Source organism: Glandiceps talaboti, chromosome 12 (genome assembly GCF_964340395.1).
Source record: "Glandiceps talaboti chromosome 12, keGlaTala1.1, whole genome shotgun sequence".
Taxonomy (NCBI): domain Eukaryota; kingdom Metazoa; phylum Hemichordata; class Enteropneusta; family Spengelidae; genus Glandiceps; species Glandiceps talaboti.
This window is the reverse complement of record NC_135560.1, coordinates 15,392,598-15,412,597: the sequence shown is the minus strand read 5'-3', so window position 1 is coordinate 15,412,597 and position 20,000 is coordinate 15,392,598. Positions and strand designations below refer to the sequence as shown.

The 20,000-nt window shown below is 34.0% G+C and overlaps 1 protein-coding gene across 1 annotated transcript in view; it reads right to left on the bottom strand.

The window, feature by feature from the left end:
- The window catches only part of LOC144442985 (glycine receptor subunit alpha-2-like), a 62,268-nt gene that overhangs the window by 17,122 nt on the left and 25,146 nt on the right, over positions 1 to 20,000 (bottom strand). The window contains exons 3-4 of the mRNA XM_078132359.1: positions 14,103 to 14,323; positions 3,085 to 3,167 (exon numbers count right to left, since the gene is read on the bottom strand). Coding sequence (XP_077988485.1) covers positions 3,085 to 3,167; positions 14,103 to 14,323 — 304 coding nt within the window. The remainder of the gene's footprint in view (positions 1 to 3,084; positions 3,168 to 14,102; positions 14,324 to 20,000) is intronic.

Here is a 20,000-nt window from a genome sequence, read left to right as displayed (position 1 = left end):
GATATTTCTAATGTCTGCACTCTATATAAACACACACCCAGAGAGTAGAAACCAGCAGTTGTCTGATGATCGCGCAATGCCTGAAACTCCGAGTTACAACCAAGAAAGAGTTCCAGTACTACCAAAACTATATATATATATATATATATATATATATATATATATATATATATATATATATATATATATATATATATATATATATATATATATATATATATATATATATATATATATATATATATATATATATATATATAAATAATATATATATAAGCATTCTTTAGGCATGCTGAAACAGTTGGCACACAACTTAGAAGTCACAAGTCACATATTTCGTGGGGAATAGAAAACTGGTCCTAAGTCCTCCATAACAATGCAGTGTATGGTAGGTTACATTTCCTTACGATTCCCCCTGTATACCCCTGTGTGTATTGCCGTCCAATCACAATAGAGATATAGTGGTCTTAAGTCCAAGGTTTATAACAAAGCAATATATTCATTCAGGTGATATGCTGAGTGCAATCGACTATGGAGAGCTTCGAAGCTTTGGGATGTAGAAGGCATGTTAAAATTTTGCAACGCAGTGTAAACGTTTTAAAAGCTGTGCCACGTTTGCAGAATGCAGTCATCCACAAAAGTGTTTTCTCAAATTGACTGAACCATCTGGCATACAAAACTGACTAAAAGTATGTTCTTTATTTAAAATTTAATTCATTCTACTTTTCCCTTTGATCACATGACTATATATTCCTTTTGTTCGGGCATGCATAGTTCATTTGCTATTAATCATGTGTTTGTCATAACTTGAAGAAGATGTGCTCGACGCACCGAAACGTCGCGTATTAGTATTTTACTTTGGGATTGGAAGCGATACTGGCGAGTGGTGATCGCTGATGGAGCGCGAAACTGGGAGTAACGACTTGTAACGTCCTTATTCTTTTGAAATAAATATATCATAATGCTCTGCTACTAATATTGCATCGAACACTTATCTCCAGTAAGACACACACACACACACACACACACACACACACACACACACACACATATATATATATATATATATATATATATATATATATATATATATATATATATATATATATATATATAGATATATATATATAGATAGATATATAGATAGATAGATGGATAGATAGATAGATAGATAGATAGATAGATGGAGTATACAAGCTTTCAAAAAGAGAAAAATTGGTACAATTTGAAACGGGAATTCCAGCTTAAGTCATGACATTTCGAAACATGTGGTATATTTTACTGACGCAACAGTATATTGAAAAAAACCCAGATAAAAAGCACCTTTGGTTTCTTTCATCTTTTAGGATTGGCTTAAATCATGTCACACATCTCGACTAGTTTCTCCGTAATAATCTAAACTTGCATGCAGCTGGAACTGACCGTTCTCTATTATAACATTGTTTTTATACAGCCTTCAGTGATTGACTTAGACTGTGTCACGTGGTATGCTCTAGTGATCCATAGTGACCCAAATTTGCATACACACGGCAATATTTGTTTTCTATTTTCCCTAGGGCACTGTTACAGTTACTGTTGCACGAGAGACATGTCGATGATTTGCTTTAATTCCGGGAAGAGTATGTGTCTGAGAATCTGATGTGTTATATAACACATTGCTTTATTCGGGTATTAGTAAACGTCATATTAACCCCCTATGCTGTTAAGTATTTTAATGTCTCGGGTTGATAGGCTTCTGATAGTGCCATTATATCCAGTTGTATACAAGTACAGGAATCCTGAATTACGTTTTCGGAAAATAGAGCAAATTTAGGAGTCTGTCGAAGGCGGCTTTGAGTTGGCAAATAAGCTAGACGGTAGACATCTCAATAGTATTGTCTGGCCATTATCATATTCGTACACTACACGACATCTTGTATTATCCATCATATGTATCGTGCTATCAAACAGCAGTAATACAAATTGACTACATAATAACCTTGGGGCAGGGTACATCTTATAGTGCCCTCATGGCCAGACAATAGTGTACAATATCACATGCTTTCAAATGATGTGAATTCATAATAGTTCTTGATTGTCTGCTACAATGTTCCTTGGTCATCAGTACGTATACAATTGCCTCTCTACAAGTAAAACGTTAACAGATGTCTGGTGCTTGCACATTAGACTGATTAGTCCCAATGCATCATTATAATGATTTTCATAGCTATCTAACTGAAAGACACAAATCAATTTTGTCACTGCTTCTAACCTTGTTTGAATTGATTACTTCTAAAGCTGGTGTTACTAGTCATCTCTCAGGAGTTCATGATGAAGTCAATGACACCCATATATCAATAACAACAAATACTTGCGAGTTCGACTATGTACGAATCTCAGACAAAACAAACGGATTTTAAGAATATCTGTACCAAATGACTGGTATGGAACGGACACTTTACCATCGTTTTCTGTTATTTATCAATTAATTTGATTTTATATATATTTTATTAATGAATGCTCGCTTAATTCGGAAAACAAGTAATTTACTACCACCAAAGTGTTGTATATTGTGTTATTGTGTTCTGTTGTGCAATGATGTGTACTGTGTTGTGTTGTTATATGCTATGTTTTGATTGTGCTATCTTTGCTGTGCGGTACTGCGATGTCTTGTATTTGATAAGTTAAGATTAGATGGCATGACACTACACATCATTTTATTGAATCTTTACTATATCACAGTATTAATTGAAAGTGGCGAATTCCAGAGTTGAGTGTCGATTTGTTTGTATGGTATGGTGTATTCACAAAAGGAGCTCACTGAAAGGTCAATTAGTATGTAACGAGCACCTCTTTACAGCCGGACGGTGAAAAAAATTAAGGCTGTCGCTCTATTACGAAAACGTTTGGATTCGAAGATAGCACTTGCAATATAAGTATACAGACTTTAACGAGTTATAGAATGAGCTAATACTTGACATGTATTGATTTACAAGGTGGATTTTACGACTGTCAATTTGTGTAATGTAAACTCAATAACAATAACTTGTTACTAGGGTAACGTATTTGTAATACAGTGACTTGTCTTTGAAGCTTAGTACTCACAACTCTCCATTTTCAGCTTGCAGTGCTGTTCGTCCATTGGAAACCGACTCAGCATCATATGGCAAGATACTGTCAAGGACAACCTGATCAAAGAAGAAACATATGGTTATATTATAAGAAAGACAAAAGCGTGAATGAAAAAGAAAGAAATATAAAACGTCGGCAAGATAAAAATGAAACGCGCGGAAGATTGATATGCAAGACTATCATCTGATTAATGCTAATTACTACTAGTCTACTAAATAGAACTCTAATGAACCAGGTTTATCCCAGCTTTATGATTGATTAAATACTTGCACGTTGCACCGTCTAATTATAATTGTGATGTCGGACAGGCCCGTAGATTGTTTCATGGTATTCAGTACAGGCCTCAATAGATCATTTCGCCATTAATGCATACTATCTTTCAGATATCAAAGGATTGGAGTAATATGAATATGATTACTTGGTTGCACGTATTGCTTTTATTCAACTGCGCTTGATCGTGAATGCTGTATTAGTATGAAAACAGTTTTCATTAAGTCAGATATTGCGTAATTGACTTTCGAAGTGAGTGATGTGTCCCCCCGGGTTTCATATATGACGGTTCATTAAGGGTAATGACTCTAACTGAATAACTACAAATTACTTTCTATCCAGCATCATGATATTGGCTTGGTTCTTGTTTTACTAGAGATATACCTGAATGAAAAGTGGCCGAAAAAATGTAAGCAAATCAGAAAAGTAATTAGCAGTCATTTTACATTGTTTCCAAAATATAATGTTAAGCACGTCATAAAGACGGTGTAAATTTCAAACAAAATTGCCAAGGACATATATATTGTTAATGAGCTCATTAGAATTCTATATATAACCTGACACCGGACGTCGCTACATAACATACTTTATGAAAACAAAAACAAGATATTATCTATTCCATGTAACTGTTGCCAGGCTGACTTTTGACTCCATCGGAATGAATGCATGAATAATAGATTTAGTAACAAATAAACAACTAACTTCTCAAAAGTAAGATACATTACATGGTACCATTATTGTATGTTATCTATACACATTAACTATAGTCTTGTATATTACATTACTATCAAGCTGCCAATTTGTGAGGGTGGGGGTGGGTGTTGTGTTAAATATTAATTGCTAAAGTTTATGATTTGTACATCTATGACGTTCATTTATGCAATGGCTACGTCTTAGTGTAAATGAAATGGAAATTTATAGTTCCTCTGACCAGAAAATACATTTATATTTACAATTTATGATTTTTTTCCGGCCGTGAATAGATGTTCTAGATATTGTCAGAGGTTCGTGCCTAGAACTTAAAGTCACGTAGTGCATTACAGTCATATAGCGCTTTGTAAAGTGCCCACGTTTTGACGTCAGATGAGAACTATAGTTCGTGTATTATCATGCTCACCATATGTCTCTTACAGGTAAAGAGATATCAAAAACAACTTCGAACATATATCCAGACAGGAGCAAGAGCTATGACAACTTAACATCGCGAGGTTTCTGAAAAAAGGTGCAGTCTGACTTCAAGTGTTAAACCAAAATAATGGGAGGCTTTTGAATTAAAACACACAACGTCCACGGTTGTCTATCTGAACAAAAATCTAACATTGCTTTTCATCGTCTAGTGCAACGATAATCTTGCTAACATTTCTACGTTGTTAATGGATTATGTGCAAATCTCACCTCAATTGTTGACTTGAAAGAAGATAAGTCGTATGAAATTCAATTCACATTTTGCAAAGCCATACAATACGGTTTAGCAATGTCGGGAAGGTATTTGCTGGACAGAGTATAACATAATTTTAGTAAGCTTTACATAGATACAGACAAAGAAGTAACTGGCTTAAATTTCATTTACATTGATAATATGCTGTAGTTCAAAGCGTATAACTGACATGAAGAAAGACACCTGTTGTATGTGCGAAGTAAGAATTAAATTATAATATACTGCTGTTTATGTCGTTGTCGTCGTCGTCGTCGTCGTCGTCGTCGTTGTTGTTGTTGTTGTTGATGATGATGATGATGATGATGATGAAGCTGCTGTTTTGTTCCAATTTAACGTTACTTACAACATTGATAGAAGATGCATACAGAGGCTCTTAATTGTAATCTAACGCAGACTCAGGCTTGTGGTATTCGAGTCATGTGAGCTGTGTATTCAACCCACATAGAGACAGTACACACTATTTGTCAGACTACATGCCAAAGATTGTCGTTTATGGTACCCAGGGGATAACACATTTACTGTATCAAGACTATGAACGATCACTGACCAGCGCCAATTTACTCTCTAATTGAAATGAAATATGATGTTCATATTGATAACAATGCAAAAGTACTTGCCATTAGGTACTCTCTTGTTTACGGGTGATGGAATTACAGAACAAATTTGAGAATATATCATTTCGCATTGGCGCCAAGGAAATCTAATAAACCCTTTGAAAAATTAACTTGTCTAGATATGGATGTGGCCTAAGACTTCTTCTATCCGTGCAAGCCATGTGTTGCGTAAAGTATGATCCAAATAATAAGTTTAACCAATTTCATTTCTACATTTTTATGAAAGGGTTAAGGCCAAAATGACCTAATGCCACTTTTTTGTGATTGTTCAATGTTAACAATTTTAATTTCTATCGAATAAAATGTGGTTTCTGATTTCAGAAAAAGCCAAAACTTATTCTGAAAGATAAATAGGCAAACATATGAATCACGCTGTCTGAGTGTCAAAAGGGCCTAGTGACTGTTTTGTCATTTTCTAAAAATGACATAATTATTCCTCATAAGTTACGATGACATTTTCCGATAGTTTGCTTTTTCGGCTATGATCTCTCTAAAAAAATTGTCCCCGGTAAAGATATTAAGGAAAAAACTTATTTAAGTTTGATTTACTGTCATAAGGGCCTCGAGTTGAAATTATGTGCTTGGCAATTTTCTCAAAATAAGCACTAATCCCTTCACATATGAAAAACGTAATGTTTAAGTCTTGTCGCGTTTCCTTCTGACGAAGCTATTACAGAGACGAATTTAAATATGATATGCAGCAATACCTAGAGGTTTTATAACAATTATAACTTCATAGTATGGTAGCACTTATGATCGATATTGTAGTCAAATATGCAAATCTTCCCTAACATGCTAATTAAGAGAAAGCACTTGGATTACACAATGCGATGTTTTGATCGAAGATAAAGCGTTCATACTCAAGACAGAGCATTTCTAATTTTCTTTACTCCCAGTGGAAGGAACTCAAGCTAATGCATTATGACATTTGAAACACCATCTTATTAACTTTCCATACCCCTCATATGACGTGCATTCGCTACTCATTTTTTAGATCTGTCCTTGATACGGATTTTAAAAAAAGCCAGACCGAAATATCTATCAAACATGTACGATGATAACATATTTCGTATTGTGTTATTCCAGAGACATATTTGAGTGTTTGATTGACAACATGGGATGTAGTTGTTGATAGTTTGTTTTAATCTTCTTTCAGAAAAACAGAAAACAAGAATAACTCATGTGTAAAGAGCTGAGAGGCATATGACGAGTAGAGAGATATGCACTTGGCCAGGGTAAAATTAGGAAAACAATCAACACAAAACACCATGTCCTTTGAACAAAAAAGTGGATGCTCAGATTAACAACAAATATGGCTGAAATGTGACTCTAATTAACATCGAAACCAAATGTGACATGCACACATTTAAAATATAATGAACTTTTAAAGATCTGACTAATATCATCTCTCTAATTCATGGTTTGATGTTGAGTATTGCATGAGTCAACAGTGGTCTTATTCCTTCTGTTATTGTAGTAGTTATCGTCTGTCACTATATGAAATCTACCACACTTAAATAATATATACTACTTTGCAATGCATGATTACTAATTCATACTAAAAATTATCCTACATGATGAAATGTGGTTAGATAATTACGTCTTTATGTCTTGTAGTTTCTGTACTAAGGTACACAGCTGATTCCTAGATAGAGACAGACATTGTATGCCACCTGTTTTAATACAGTCGCGATGTTAGCCAAGCTTATAGCGTTATAATGAGCTCATTATAACGCGATGTTAGCCAAGCTTATAGTGTTATAATGAGCTCATTATTATTCATGATGTCATGCACTTTTTAAGTCACGTGATCGAGTGGCAGTTTTTGGAAGAAATTGGGATGTGAACTGTTAGTTTTTTTCTGTACAATAAAATAATTCTTGTAAGTTTAAAAAGTTGTAATGCAGCTGTTTAAAGACACCAAGCGTTGAGATTTTTCGAACGGTTTGCCATTGGTGGCAACAAACACAGAAATTTAGTGCTATCCAGCATATTAAAGTGGAATTTGGCTATGTCTCTGATGAGTATCTCTGACTGAGGACCCAATTTCAGCAGTATCTTATCAACTTAAATGACATGAGTAATATTCACAACCTTTCTTTGAAATGGAAAATTACGTACCATACTGTACTGTACATACTGATACATTAATACAGAGGTAGCACACAGCTGTAATGCTATAAGGTATCCGGTTAAAGCATTATTATACGACAGTTTTTCAATGTTTGACAGATGATCACTCACTAGCTACTTGAATCCGAAACATTGTCCGGTGTTTTTATCCGGTAAATTAACAAACTCAAACGAAGTGACAGCTCACAGCTGTCCAGAGAAGCTTCCTTGACTACAAATGCACTATATCATTGTTATGGAATGACATGTACATGGTACGCATACCATAGTATCAACACAGAAACAGATGTATGTTTTAAGGCACATAGGAACACTTTGAAATTATAAAACGTTTTATATCTGAAGGTGATTGTCTATAAATAGTTTCATGAACACTAAAATGTTTCGTCTTAGACGACATCAATATTGATTGATTTAAGAAAATTAAATACAAGTTAGTACGGAATAATTGAAATTGTAAAATATGAAATTGTAAAATTTGCTTACGAAAGTTACTCGTTAAAATGTTGTGCATGTCGAAAAGTTTGACAATCAATACATTTATGAACAAAGTGATTCACTATTAGAATTCCACCTCTCCATCAAGTATACATGTACATGTAAAGCACCGATGGGGACTATTTTATGCACAAATGCTTTTGGCGGTTATCAAATAGCAATGTAGTAAGGGATGAAATCAATAGTTCAATGTAGGATAAAAAATCTTTCTTTTAGTTAGGCCTCAGACCCCACCCCACCCTCTTCTAACTTAATTGGCCAAAATCGATAATTGTTTCAGACAGTATGTATAGTAGTTCCATGAATACAAAGTTCGAGTTCAAAGAAGACAAATAGTTCTTTTTATTGGCATTTTCATGCATTTTAGTGCCATGCGTATACTATTATAGCGAAAATTCTTCTATTTCTCAACTTGACAGTTAAAAACAATTGTATTGAGGGGTATAAGATATAGGTTCCAATAAAAGTAAAATCGTTTTTGTAGGATGTTAACTAAAATGGTTCATCCCACACCGCCAAACTAAAAGAATTTAGTTTTTATCCCACATTGTACTATTTACAGATTTCGTCATTAATTCAAATGTCAAACTTTCACGTATTTATGGCAGGATTGAAGAGAACGTGATGCATGATGCCTGAATGGCCTTGCAGATGCGGTGCAAAAAATGCTATGTACATATACTATTTGTTTTCTATTCTTATCTAGCCACAAGTAGTTAGTTTCCTTGTGTCCTATATATTACAATATAACAATATTACGAGAAATGAAAGTCATTAAACCGAACAAAAGTGTTTCAAAACACGTACATGCAGCTTTAATAATTCATTTTACGTGGATAAAGTCAACAAGGACTTATTTACCACCAAATTCCTTATATTTATAAAGACAATCATTCATCTATACTTGCATTAGTATATGTAGATTGGCTATCTAAATAATGACATAACTAAAATTGTTCGTACAATGAGTCCAACAGTTCAAACTGCTGACACCCTAATGTCTCTGTATGTTTGCAAGAAGACAAGGCAGAGATACACTCGACACCTTGGCACCAGATGTGTACATAATTATGGCTAAATTAAGCTACCGTTCCAGATAATGTCGGATTGGTAAAAGTTGCAACGTAGCTAAGCCTTGTGAAGTGGCTAAAAACAGGGTCAAACACTGGGTGCATTGTCACCGTGTGTTGAACATGATCAGATAAGATCATGTTTTGATCAGTATGGGTCATTTCAGAGGTCATGGTGAGATAACAGACAAAGGTCACGGTGAGATAACAGCCAGTATGTCCTTCAATGACATCCAAATAACATCAGTGGTAATCAATAGTATCTTGCCGTCTAAGGGAGATCTCTTGAGTGAGGGACATGTTTATAAATCTTGCAGTGACACGTACAATATATTTATACTTCTTTAAATATTACTTTGTCTGTTCAATTACATAAATATCGTTCGATGTCAGCCTTGTATTACGTGCTCTTTGAATGAAAATGCATGGAATATTAAATGAACATTTCTACGAAATTAATCATGCCCATCTAAACAAGAACATGTACTGAAGTGCTTATGTATAACGAGTAAAAGTTCAATAGTTAGATATTACCTCGTGTTCATCCCTGTGTCTTTCCCTCCAACGTACAAATAAATATGCTTTCGCGCATGGTGAATGTATATCTATACGAAAATATATTATTGTCGAAACATTTTTGAATGATTCGAATTTCATTTGTTTACTCTCCTATCTGTCAATACACCGCTAGTCATTATACTTGAAAAGGGTTAACAATGTATGGGGATAATAAGCAAAAGTTCTACTTTTCTGTAAACCCTCCGCTGGACAAAAGTAGGCTTATGTAGATTTTGTTACGCTTCGCCGACTAAAGCCTTGATTAGTTGGTATATTGGGCTGTGACAGAGATAGCAAACCCTTCTTCGGCGACTTAAACAAATACAAGATATGCATAGATTATTAGTGCACAATACATTGCTTATCTGGGTTCCTTGCTCTTTGATAGATCTAGATTTTGAGATCTATGACGATTGCTCACAACAGAACGCATGCAAACAGAGAGGCTGACAAGTGATCGCTTTTTGATCAGATAATACTTTCATTTTGCAATTTCCCCATTTGCATTAGCCTTTACTTAAATAAACGAAAAGAGAAGTATGTTTGATATCCATCGGTCCGAATGCCCCAAGAGACCAAAACGTTGTAAGTAAATAGTGTCGGCATTGGCGCATGTAAGATACAGCGAAGCAAGTGTGTTTAATGTAACCAGAATGTCTGCACTTATGAGTTACCTTTCATTTGCAACTTTTCTTTACAATATGACCATTACATCTTTTCTCCATAATCCCATTACGTCGACAAGTACGTTTGAAGTAAAGTGAACGGTTGGGCAATACTTGAGTATATATTTACATTAAAAGCAAGAGGACTGCTTTAAAATCATTATTTGTAACTAAATTAGATAATGTCACTGTTATGTCAAAAATGTAGATGGTCTGTCAACGAATGTTATAGTCGAACAATTCATATTGATCTTAAGTTCGTCTACTAATGGTTTAATGCGGAGTCCGTGTATCGTACTACATTGTGTGGAGAGGAAACAAAAAGTGACAGCTCAGATCAGTGACACGCGTGTGGAATTCTTTTAATGGCCTTTTTATAAGAAAGCGCCAATATCTATTCATATGGCTTTTACATGGTTGGCAAACTCTAAAAATAAATGTAAAATAATGTGGTTAGGTTAGTTTTGCTGGCAGCCATATTGTTTACCAATGCTAAGTTGTTTGTTATTTAGGCGCCAAAAGTCTTCAACAAATACAGATACGATTTACAATTCGAATTTTATCAAACAGTTAAGACCTCTTCTTTTACGTGCGCAGGACATTAATGTTATTAGACAGCCCTAAAGTGGTACTGTTTCAGTTTTGCCTCAAGCAATATTCAACGGTCGATGATTTTGATGACTGAATAAGAAAAGTTTGACGGGCACATAACTAACATGACGGTTTTCCCCCATTAGTCGTGCAAGTGCTACAAAGGCGACTTGTATAATTGACAATAAAACTGATAACAACTGATATAACTGGGCTTAGCTTTGCCTGATATGGTTTACTCCTTGAAAATAATCTTACGCTGTGAACTACACTTTTGAATTACAGTGATCATGGAGAGAGATAAATAGCTGTACAATAAAATACCGGCGCCACCTGTTCTTTGTTTAAAAAAAGATGGTGGGATTTTGGCTTGCAAAATTATTGTAAATTAACTCAAACGTTCGGGAATGTGTTTCAGTGTTGAAATGACCGAACCATTTACAACGGGTGACTCAAAGTGTCATGTAAGAGTGCATAATCACATTTGTAATTATTGGCAACAAACACCACTTAGTGATAAGAAACCATAAGAAACCCCACTTGATTGGTTAACAGGAAAATCCTGTAATGAATGCTCGTCATGTTGTCAGATAGTTACTACCAAACCAGAAAAACTGGGGATTTTCAGCTAGGTGACATAATGTTTTTTTTTTAAAAATCTAATATATCGTTTTTGTTACGAATTGCACAAACAAACTACAAGTTCTAATACGGCACATGCACATGCAATGTTATATTCTATCACACTGTGAACACAAATAAACAGTTTTGTGTTTGAATCTTTCTTATTTCATCCGACAGTGATGTTGAATTATGTTCAGATTTAAAGAACATCATGCTGCCCGATTGAAACTCTATTATAGTCACTCTGGTCTGGTCGTAGTTTGCAGCTGGTAATATTATGCTGGACTCGGATATTTGCAGTCGATTCTGTGGCCTGATAATTTAATATTTGAGAGTGTGCTTGTCATTCAGTAGTTGTAAAGATGCAGGGATTATAATGCATGTGTGTGTGTGTGTGTGTGTGTGTGTATGTGTGTGTGGGTGTGTGTGTCTGTATGTATGTATGTATGTATGTATGTATGTATGTATGTATGTATGTATGTATTCTTACAAAAGTAAACGTCTACCCACTTACGTTCATTAAATGTTAGAGTAAATAGCACAGCAATAATGCTCACTGAATGTTCTCACGCGTATATAATGAATTTCTCATTTAAAGTGGCTTCTATCCAAGTGTTAAACGAGATGTTAATGTCAGCATAAAATACTAGTTTATAATTCGAAACGATATACCGTATATACTACATGTCTGGAATATGAGCATGATACTATAGTTATGGCATACTTTGACGTTCATTTCATATAAATATTATAAAAACATTTATTTCATTAACATTCTTTGTATTGTTTAAAGAAGGAATGTAATTTAGATTTGGTTTTATGAATACTTATTGGTGTTATGTCAATACAAGACATTCAGTACATATTTGAAAATGCTGATATCATATTCCATGTCGCAAAACTTAAACAAACGTACCGCAAAAGTCTGAGGTCTACATTTGCCTACAACAGACTGTATTGTGAATGTATTTTGGATTGATCGATTATTTTGTCGATGATCAATCAATGGCCAGACCTTCATACATAGCTATGATATCGAAGTATTATAGCAGTTGGTATGATATGATTAAGATCAGAACCGAGATAGACCATATGTACAAACATAACAAGTAATTGTTACCTGTGTGTGCTCGATCCAATATTCTAATAGTTAGTCGCTAGTAATGAAACAAATCACATTAAATATTCAGGGCTTAAATAGCAATTATTTAGACTGTAGTTCATGAAAATTTACGCGTTGTTAACATTAGAGAGAAGAATATCTAAAGGCATTTGCACAATGAATGGTACTGCATGATACATGATGTGGCATGACTTTGTTTTATATACATGGCGCCTACACATTTGTTGAAGAAATAGCATTAAACTTTTACGGATTTAACAGCAATTGTGAGGACTGTAATCTATCAAATTTTACGAGTTGCCGTTACAAGAACACCCATCGATTCCTTTTATTTTCAGATCAAACGGTACTGTACGATGAATGGTATGGTTGACGTAATGTGCTTTATTATATACATAGAGACCACACAATTGTTGAAAATATACCAATGAATGTCCGAACGTCACACTGTTTACATTTATCAGACTTTACATGGTTTTCTGATCCGGGCAAAATGAAAAAGAAAGATAAAATATTTCCTTTGTTATTAGACTTGTTGCGCTATTCTTAAGGGATGTTATCTACAAAGTAGACATCGAGATAATGAAAATGCAACCCATTAAAATGATTAATTGCAAAGATTCGTTGCTTTGTTGAATTCCCATGGTGTACACGTAAATTACGGCATTGAACTTATCTCGGCTTTCTGGGAAATCATCGAATGCTTGGCTTTAGAAGTGATGCATCGTCTTAAGCATGTTTTATTAATCATTTACATAGTACTTTTACATTTAAGGATCTCAATGATTTGTCACCAGCGTGATTAAGGTAAAGTTGTTCTTGTGATTTGTATGAGGCCTTATCATAGTTTTGACAATATCGGTTTTTTTTACAACATGTGGAGAAAAAATCAGCTCCATATCAGACAAAACCTTTTGGTAGCGCTATGCTACCAAAAACGTCGTTTGCAATAACAAGAAATAGTTAAAGTATAAAGCTTTCCTGAATATCTGAGACGGGTATGAATTTATCCACGATAATGAATACTCAAACGGCATAACGTATGTGAAGATAAGACCTGAAAGGTCACCTCTGTATCTTTTCAAAGCTTCAAAGTCTGATGGATGCATGCATTCAAGTTAATTGTGTACAGCAATGCTTTATGCAAGATTGTCCGAATCAATCGTGATTTGGATCTTCACTTTTTATTGGTCGTCTTTTTCAATATTATATTATTTTATTGAAAATAGAACAGAGAACAAGCTTCAAAATGTATGTAGTACATCACTCCATTTGACAAGATAATTTTCTGAAGCAACAGCGGACATTTCAACATGTATAAATGGTAAAAGTTAAAAAAATGCATGTATACAGTATAATATGAATTTTTACAATAGAAATTAAAATACAAAGAAAATCAAAACTAACCTCGCACTGTACAAAACAATTCCTGCTGGTGATATGCGTACCAATATGTTCTCTCGAGTAACATCATGGAAATGAGATTTCTTTTCGTTTGTAAAGAAGAGGTCGGGTACCCAGACCAGTTGCAGGATGTCCCCAGTTGGTGGAATGTGTCTTTTATTAGCATCGTATGCCAACCTAGGATCACGCCAAGACTGTCTTAGCAGGATTGTAAGACCATAATCCTAGAAAAAGAAAAGTTGTATGTTTAATAAATATTAGATAAGGATTATATACTGTGTTGTTTCAGAAAGTTAATTTTAATATTTTAGGTGATTTCAATAATTTCAGAAACACTTTGTGTAACTACATATTTTAATTCATTTTAGCTATACTTTTCCTCTGTATTTGTCTATGTAATTGTCTATGTCTTTAATTTATAATGTAAATATTAGATTTATATATTTATTATTTATTAATATTATTTTTTTCAATGAACTATAATGGGGCAAACTGTTGGTTCATGAGTAAGTAAGTACATAACTAAATATATAAATAAATAAAATAAATAAATAAATAATAAATACATAACAATGATGACATTTCTACAAAAGTGAATACGCCATGTGTTGTTTAAACAACCAATTCAGTGAAACGACCTAACATCTTTTCATTAAACTACTGATGACTAGAACAATGTTTTTTTTGATGAACCGAAATATAAGAAGAAAAGAAAACTAGCAGAAATTGATATATCTTTGACGCGATACGCTTTCAAAGGATTATGTGTGATTACTGTCATAATTCTGCCAATATCAATTCTTGCAAGGTTTGCTCTGATGTACTCTATGGACTGCGTATGATATACATTGACGTGCTGCTTATATTACATTTGATCACTCACCATGGTCACAAGGGAAAAATGATATTTTCCGTTATTTTTGTTATCAAGGTTAAAACTTTCTCTGCTGCACATCAAATTTCTTTATACTACAATTCACAAGTGATTCGTTATTGAATACATTTTAAAACTAGAACAACATAGTGCAAACACAGTAATGGTGACATTCACACTATCCTGTAATAAGCTAATTCAGTGTAACACTAGAAAAACTGCTAATAATACGTCTTGTTGCTTGCATTCCTGCATCCCTGGTAGTTAAAATACGTGTACAAACCTAATGTGATCGGACCAATAAAAATATCTCTTAAAATTCAATTCGATACATTGTATTGTCCGCATCAGAAATGTAGCTTCAAAAGAGGGGAAAATTATACAGTAACTGAAGACTAAAACACTGATATACATACAAAAGGCAACGAAAACATGCATTAAAATTGGGCACCATAATACATTATACATTACTACTAAAATACTGCGGACTCTCATTTTTTAAAAACAATGTTCCACAAATAGTTTCCAAAAGAGCAAACATGTAATAAGAACGAGTTCGATTTCTGTATGTTTAAAATCCTTAAGATTACACACAGTAGTTCTTATAAAATTAAATTAAAAGAATGATAATTTCTTCCGTATACGGCTTCTCCTATTAATCTATTTTAGTAGTAATTTATACATACCATGAAACTAGAGAAGAGGAGTAATAAATGTATTTCTTACCAACGGGAAAATCACCGATACAGTTAATGTCTTTATAATTTACTTTACTATTATATCATCTACCTCATTTTACCCCAATTATGGTTAATTAGATATAACATCAAAAATGTCTTTATGACTTGTAAATGATAGAGTATGGACAATCAAATGAATATGACACCACGTAAAGCAATGTAATAATAATAATGAACTAAATATGGCGTCAAAGTAATCATTTTGAAGAATTGCATTGTTCTCGGTTAGCTGATGAAAAATTTAAAGCAGAATTTTTAGCATGTACAGATGGTAACAATGATTTTTGAAAGACAACTGTATTCAAGATAAAGGAGAGTTCAGTATTAAACATGAAATTACACCATAGTCAATAATCCAGCTACCTTGACATAATAACTGATTGGCACATGATTAGTTGCATTGTGAACCAAACCTAGCTGAACAACTGTGTAACTGGCATTTACGCCTATCAGATCAACTAAATATAGTGGTTTGTGTAGTGTAAACACCTTGGGAGAAATGCTCCGAAGCAATTGTTATTATACATGTAACATATCGTTTTCATATAACCTTCAGTGATTGGCTTAGAATGTCACATGGTCACGTGTCATAGTGACCAACATTGACCTAAATTTGCATACAGCGGACACTATTTCTATTTTGTTTTCACTTGGGCACTACCAAATGTACCATCGGGGATTTCCTTGCTCTATAGAAAGATCATCTGCTTGAGAATGTGATGTTATATAAACACCTGTTACCTGGCTTTATTCAGGTACTAGTAGACGCCATATTACCCCATGTGTTGTTTTATAGCAACTATCTCCCTCGACATTTAGCCTTAGGAAATAGTTTATGCATAGCAGTACGTCTTTGTGGCCGCGCAATAAGTGTTAATTATTCTCTCTTGTAGCGCTGACGATGTGAAACTAAACCTCTGATATCAATGGATCTCTAATTTTGACATCTTTCTAAGGTGAACTTTTTTGCACTCCTTCATTATATATCATCGTTGAATTTTGACACTCCCCAATATCCCCAGTCTTTCCTAATTCTGTCACTTATCAGAATGCATTACTGCAATACTTCTACATGTGAAATGCATATTAAGTTTCATAATTAAGATATACATTCTCAAACGAACAATAACCTGTCTAATATGAGCTAGTTATTTCATGTATGCTTCAGCGCATGTGGTACGGATCTGCTATTTCTACATTTTAGACACGTTCATGGTTGAATTTGTAAGAACAGTTTTGCTTCAAGTTTATACTGAAAGGTAGTCCCGTAGCGATGGACGATGATCATTGGGGTGGTGTATAATTTAAAAGCTATTTGTACTTCGTTGAAAGCATCCCACAAATGCGACGGCTGACTAGATGATAATTTAATTACAATAATAATATATATAATTGAATTTACTGACGTGCTGATGCTTTAGTAGAACATCGTCGTAAACCACGTCCTCTTTTACGTCACCGTCCAAGAGATTATTTCGTTATAACTTATATCCCAAAGAAAGAACAGCTCTGTTATGTGAGGATGTGTTAAAATGCTGACAGCTAGTTTTTGAAAGCTGTTTGAACATTTTAATTAGACGATACATTTTTATTTCTGCTTGAAAGCGACAGCTGGCTGTAGTCTTTCAACGTATGTATGAAAGCACATAATATGTAAAGTCAATTATTATTCCCACAGCTTGCAGCATGTGTGTAACAACTATTATCAACTACTACTGTTTATCATACGAAACATTTCATTAAAACGCATGGGAAATGTAGCTTCTCCAAAAGCAGGAAAGCGAATTTATGCACTTAGAAATCTCATATATTAATAATAATAATAATAATAATAATAATAATAATAATAATAATAATAATAATAATAATAATAATAATTTATTCCCACGTAAAAATGTGATACAGAACAGAACTAAATATCCTTATGTATATACATAAACGTGTTATTCGGGAAAAGGGTGTGGAAGTAGTTGTTACACAACTAATCGAGTCCTCCCCTCACACAACATATGACATTCATCATTTAATTTTGCCCTGTTTCAATCAAGACTATTTAACGTGGTAGATGATACATGGAAATACACTGAAATTACAAAATAAATTAAACATGAGCTCTAGATTCCGAAACAACCAGACTGTAGACATTTTTTAAATTCCCGCTTAAACTCTGACCTGCATTGCGGGAGTCCTAATATGCACTGGTATTTTATTCCATAGTTTCGCACCTGCATATTTTATGCTGAATTGGCCCGACCTATGTTTTGTTCTTGGAATATTCAAATATACTAGCAAAAGGCAACGACAAAATATGAATTAAAATCGGACACTGTAATACATTACTACATTAAATTTTAAATACTTCTGAAATTCCATTTATAATCCCAAAAACAAAAACAAAATAATGTCATAATGGAATTATGTTCAACAGAGCAACCACATATACAGACGGGTTCCTTCCCAACCATGAATATAATTTTGTAGTAGTTACTCGAACATTTTCAATAACATACCAACAATATAGATTTTCATCGGTTTTAAAATATTTAAAATCCCTACGATAACACACAACAGTAGCTCGTATAAAGGTCGTATAAGATTGAAATTAAGTAATGCCATTTTTTTTGTGTGTATACGGCTTCCCCGATACATGCAATGAAACTAGAGAAGATCAGTAATAAATGTATATGTTACCAAGCAGACAATCAGCGATACAATTAATGTCTATATAATTTACTATTATGTCATATATCTCATTTCACCCCAATTATTTTTAAGTCAATTGAATAATATGCAACACGTCTTTACGACATGTCAATGATAGAGATATGGCAACACTATGAAATATGACATTATCACTTAAAATGTAATTATATTAACGACACTGAATGTAGCGTTTCAAAATCATTTCAGTGAATTGGTTCTGGGTTAGCTGATGAAAAATCTAAAGTAGCATTGTTAGCATGTATGGATGGTATCGACGGTAGGCGAGATATTACTTCAATTACTATAGATATTTACAGACGTACTGCGGCTTTGTTAAAATGTTGAAAGCTAGTCAGATTATTTGAAACTTTCTTGACCTTTTATTAAGACCATCCGTTTAAAAAAATATTGTTGGTTCAATCAATTTCACTGCAAGGTGAATAGCTAATGTTCAGTTGGTTGTAGTTTTCCAACATAAAATATAAAAGTCGTTAAAGAATCCACTGAAAATGCTGAAATTGTATAGTATTGTATTGTATATTTTAACCACATACACCCTATACCCCTATACGAAAGGGTCTACGAATGTATGAATATCACACGCCCACTGTGCAGACACTAGAGGAACCATATTGAAGGACATGACAAATAGCTCTAACAGATCTAATGAGACGTCACATCTATGTGTGCTACATATTTACATCATGTACGCTATATAGTACGTTGCATACTTTGGCTTAAAGGATCTGGAAATAAACTAACTATTGTATGACAGCACATTATGTAAAATTTAAGTCGTTCTACAATACCCACAGCTTCCAGTATATGTAACAACTTCACCTTGGTTCGTTATCAACAATGACATACACTTCATGAATGTCCAATTGTCAGTCTGCCAGTCAGCCAGTCTGTGAACATGTATGTATGTATGTATGTATGTATGTATGTATGTATGTATGTATGTATGTATGTATGTATGTATGTATGTATGTATGTACGTACGTACGTACGTACGTACGTACGCACGCATGCATGGATGTCTGTCTGCTTCCTGCCGGCCTGTGTGCATGCGTGTGTGTATGCGTGTGTGTGTGTCTGCCCGTCTGTCTGCCTGTCTGTCTGTTTGTCTGTCTGTCTGTCTGTCTGTCTGTCTGTCTGTCTGTCTGTCTGGCTGGCTGGCTGGCTGGCTGGCTGACTTTCTGTTTGTCGACTTCAAGGCACTCCGGTCAAAAATATATACATGAACGTGTCTGTTTCCTTTGAGTTATTTAAGTTAAGAGTGACCGGTAGCTTAATAGTGTGATGACGGGGTAGCATAAGGATGACCACAAGCATAAACTTTTTACTATCTTTGGTTCATTCATTATAGTTTGTTCATATAGAGATTTCAATTAGTAACAGTATTACCAGCAACCCATCGACCTTACAATCTTTTGATGTATAACACCTTCTGATCTATTTTAGCAAAGAAGCTAAGAAAATTTACTACTAGAGCGTTTTTTAAACAACACACACACTTTGCAAATGTAGTCTTTCCATGTTCTGATTGTACCTTCAGTATATCGGCGGCGTTGTTTTGAGCTA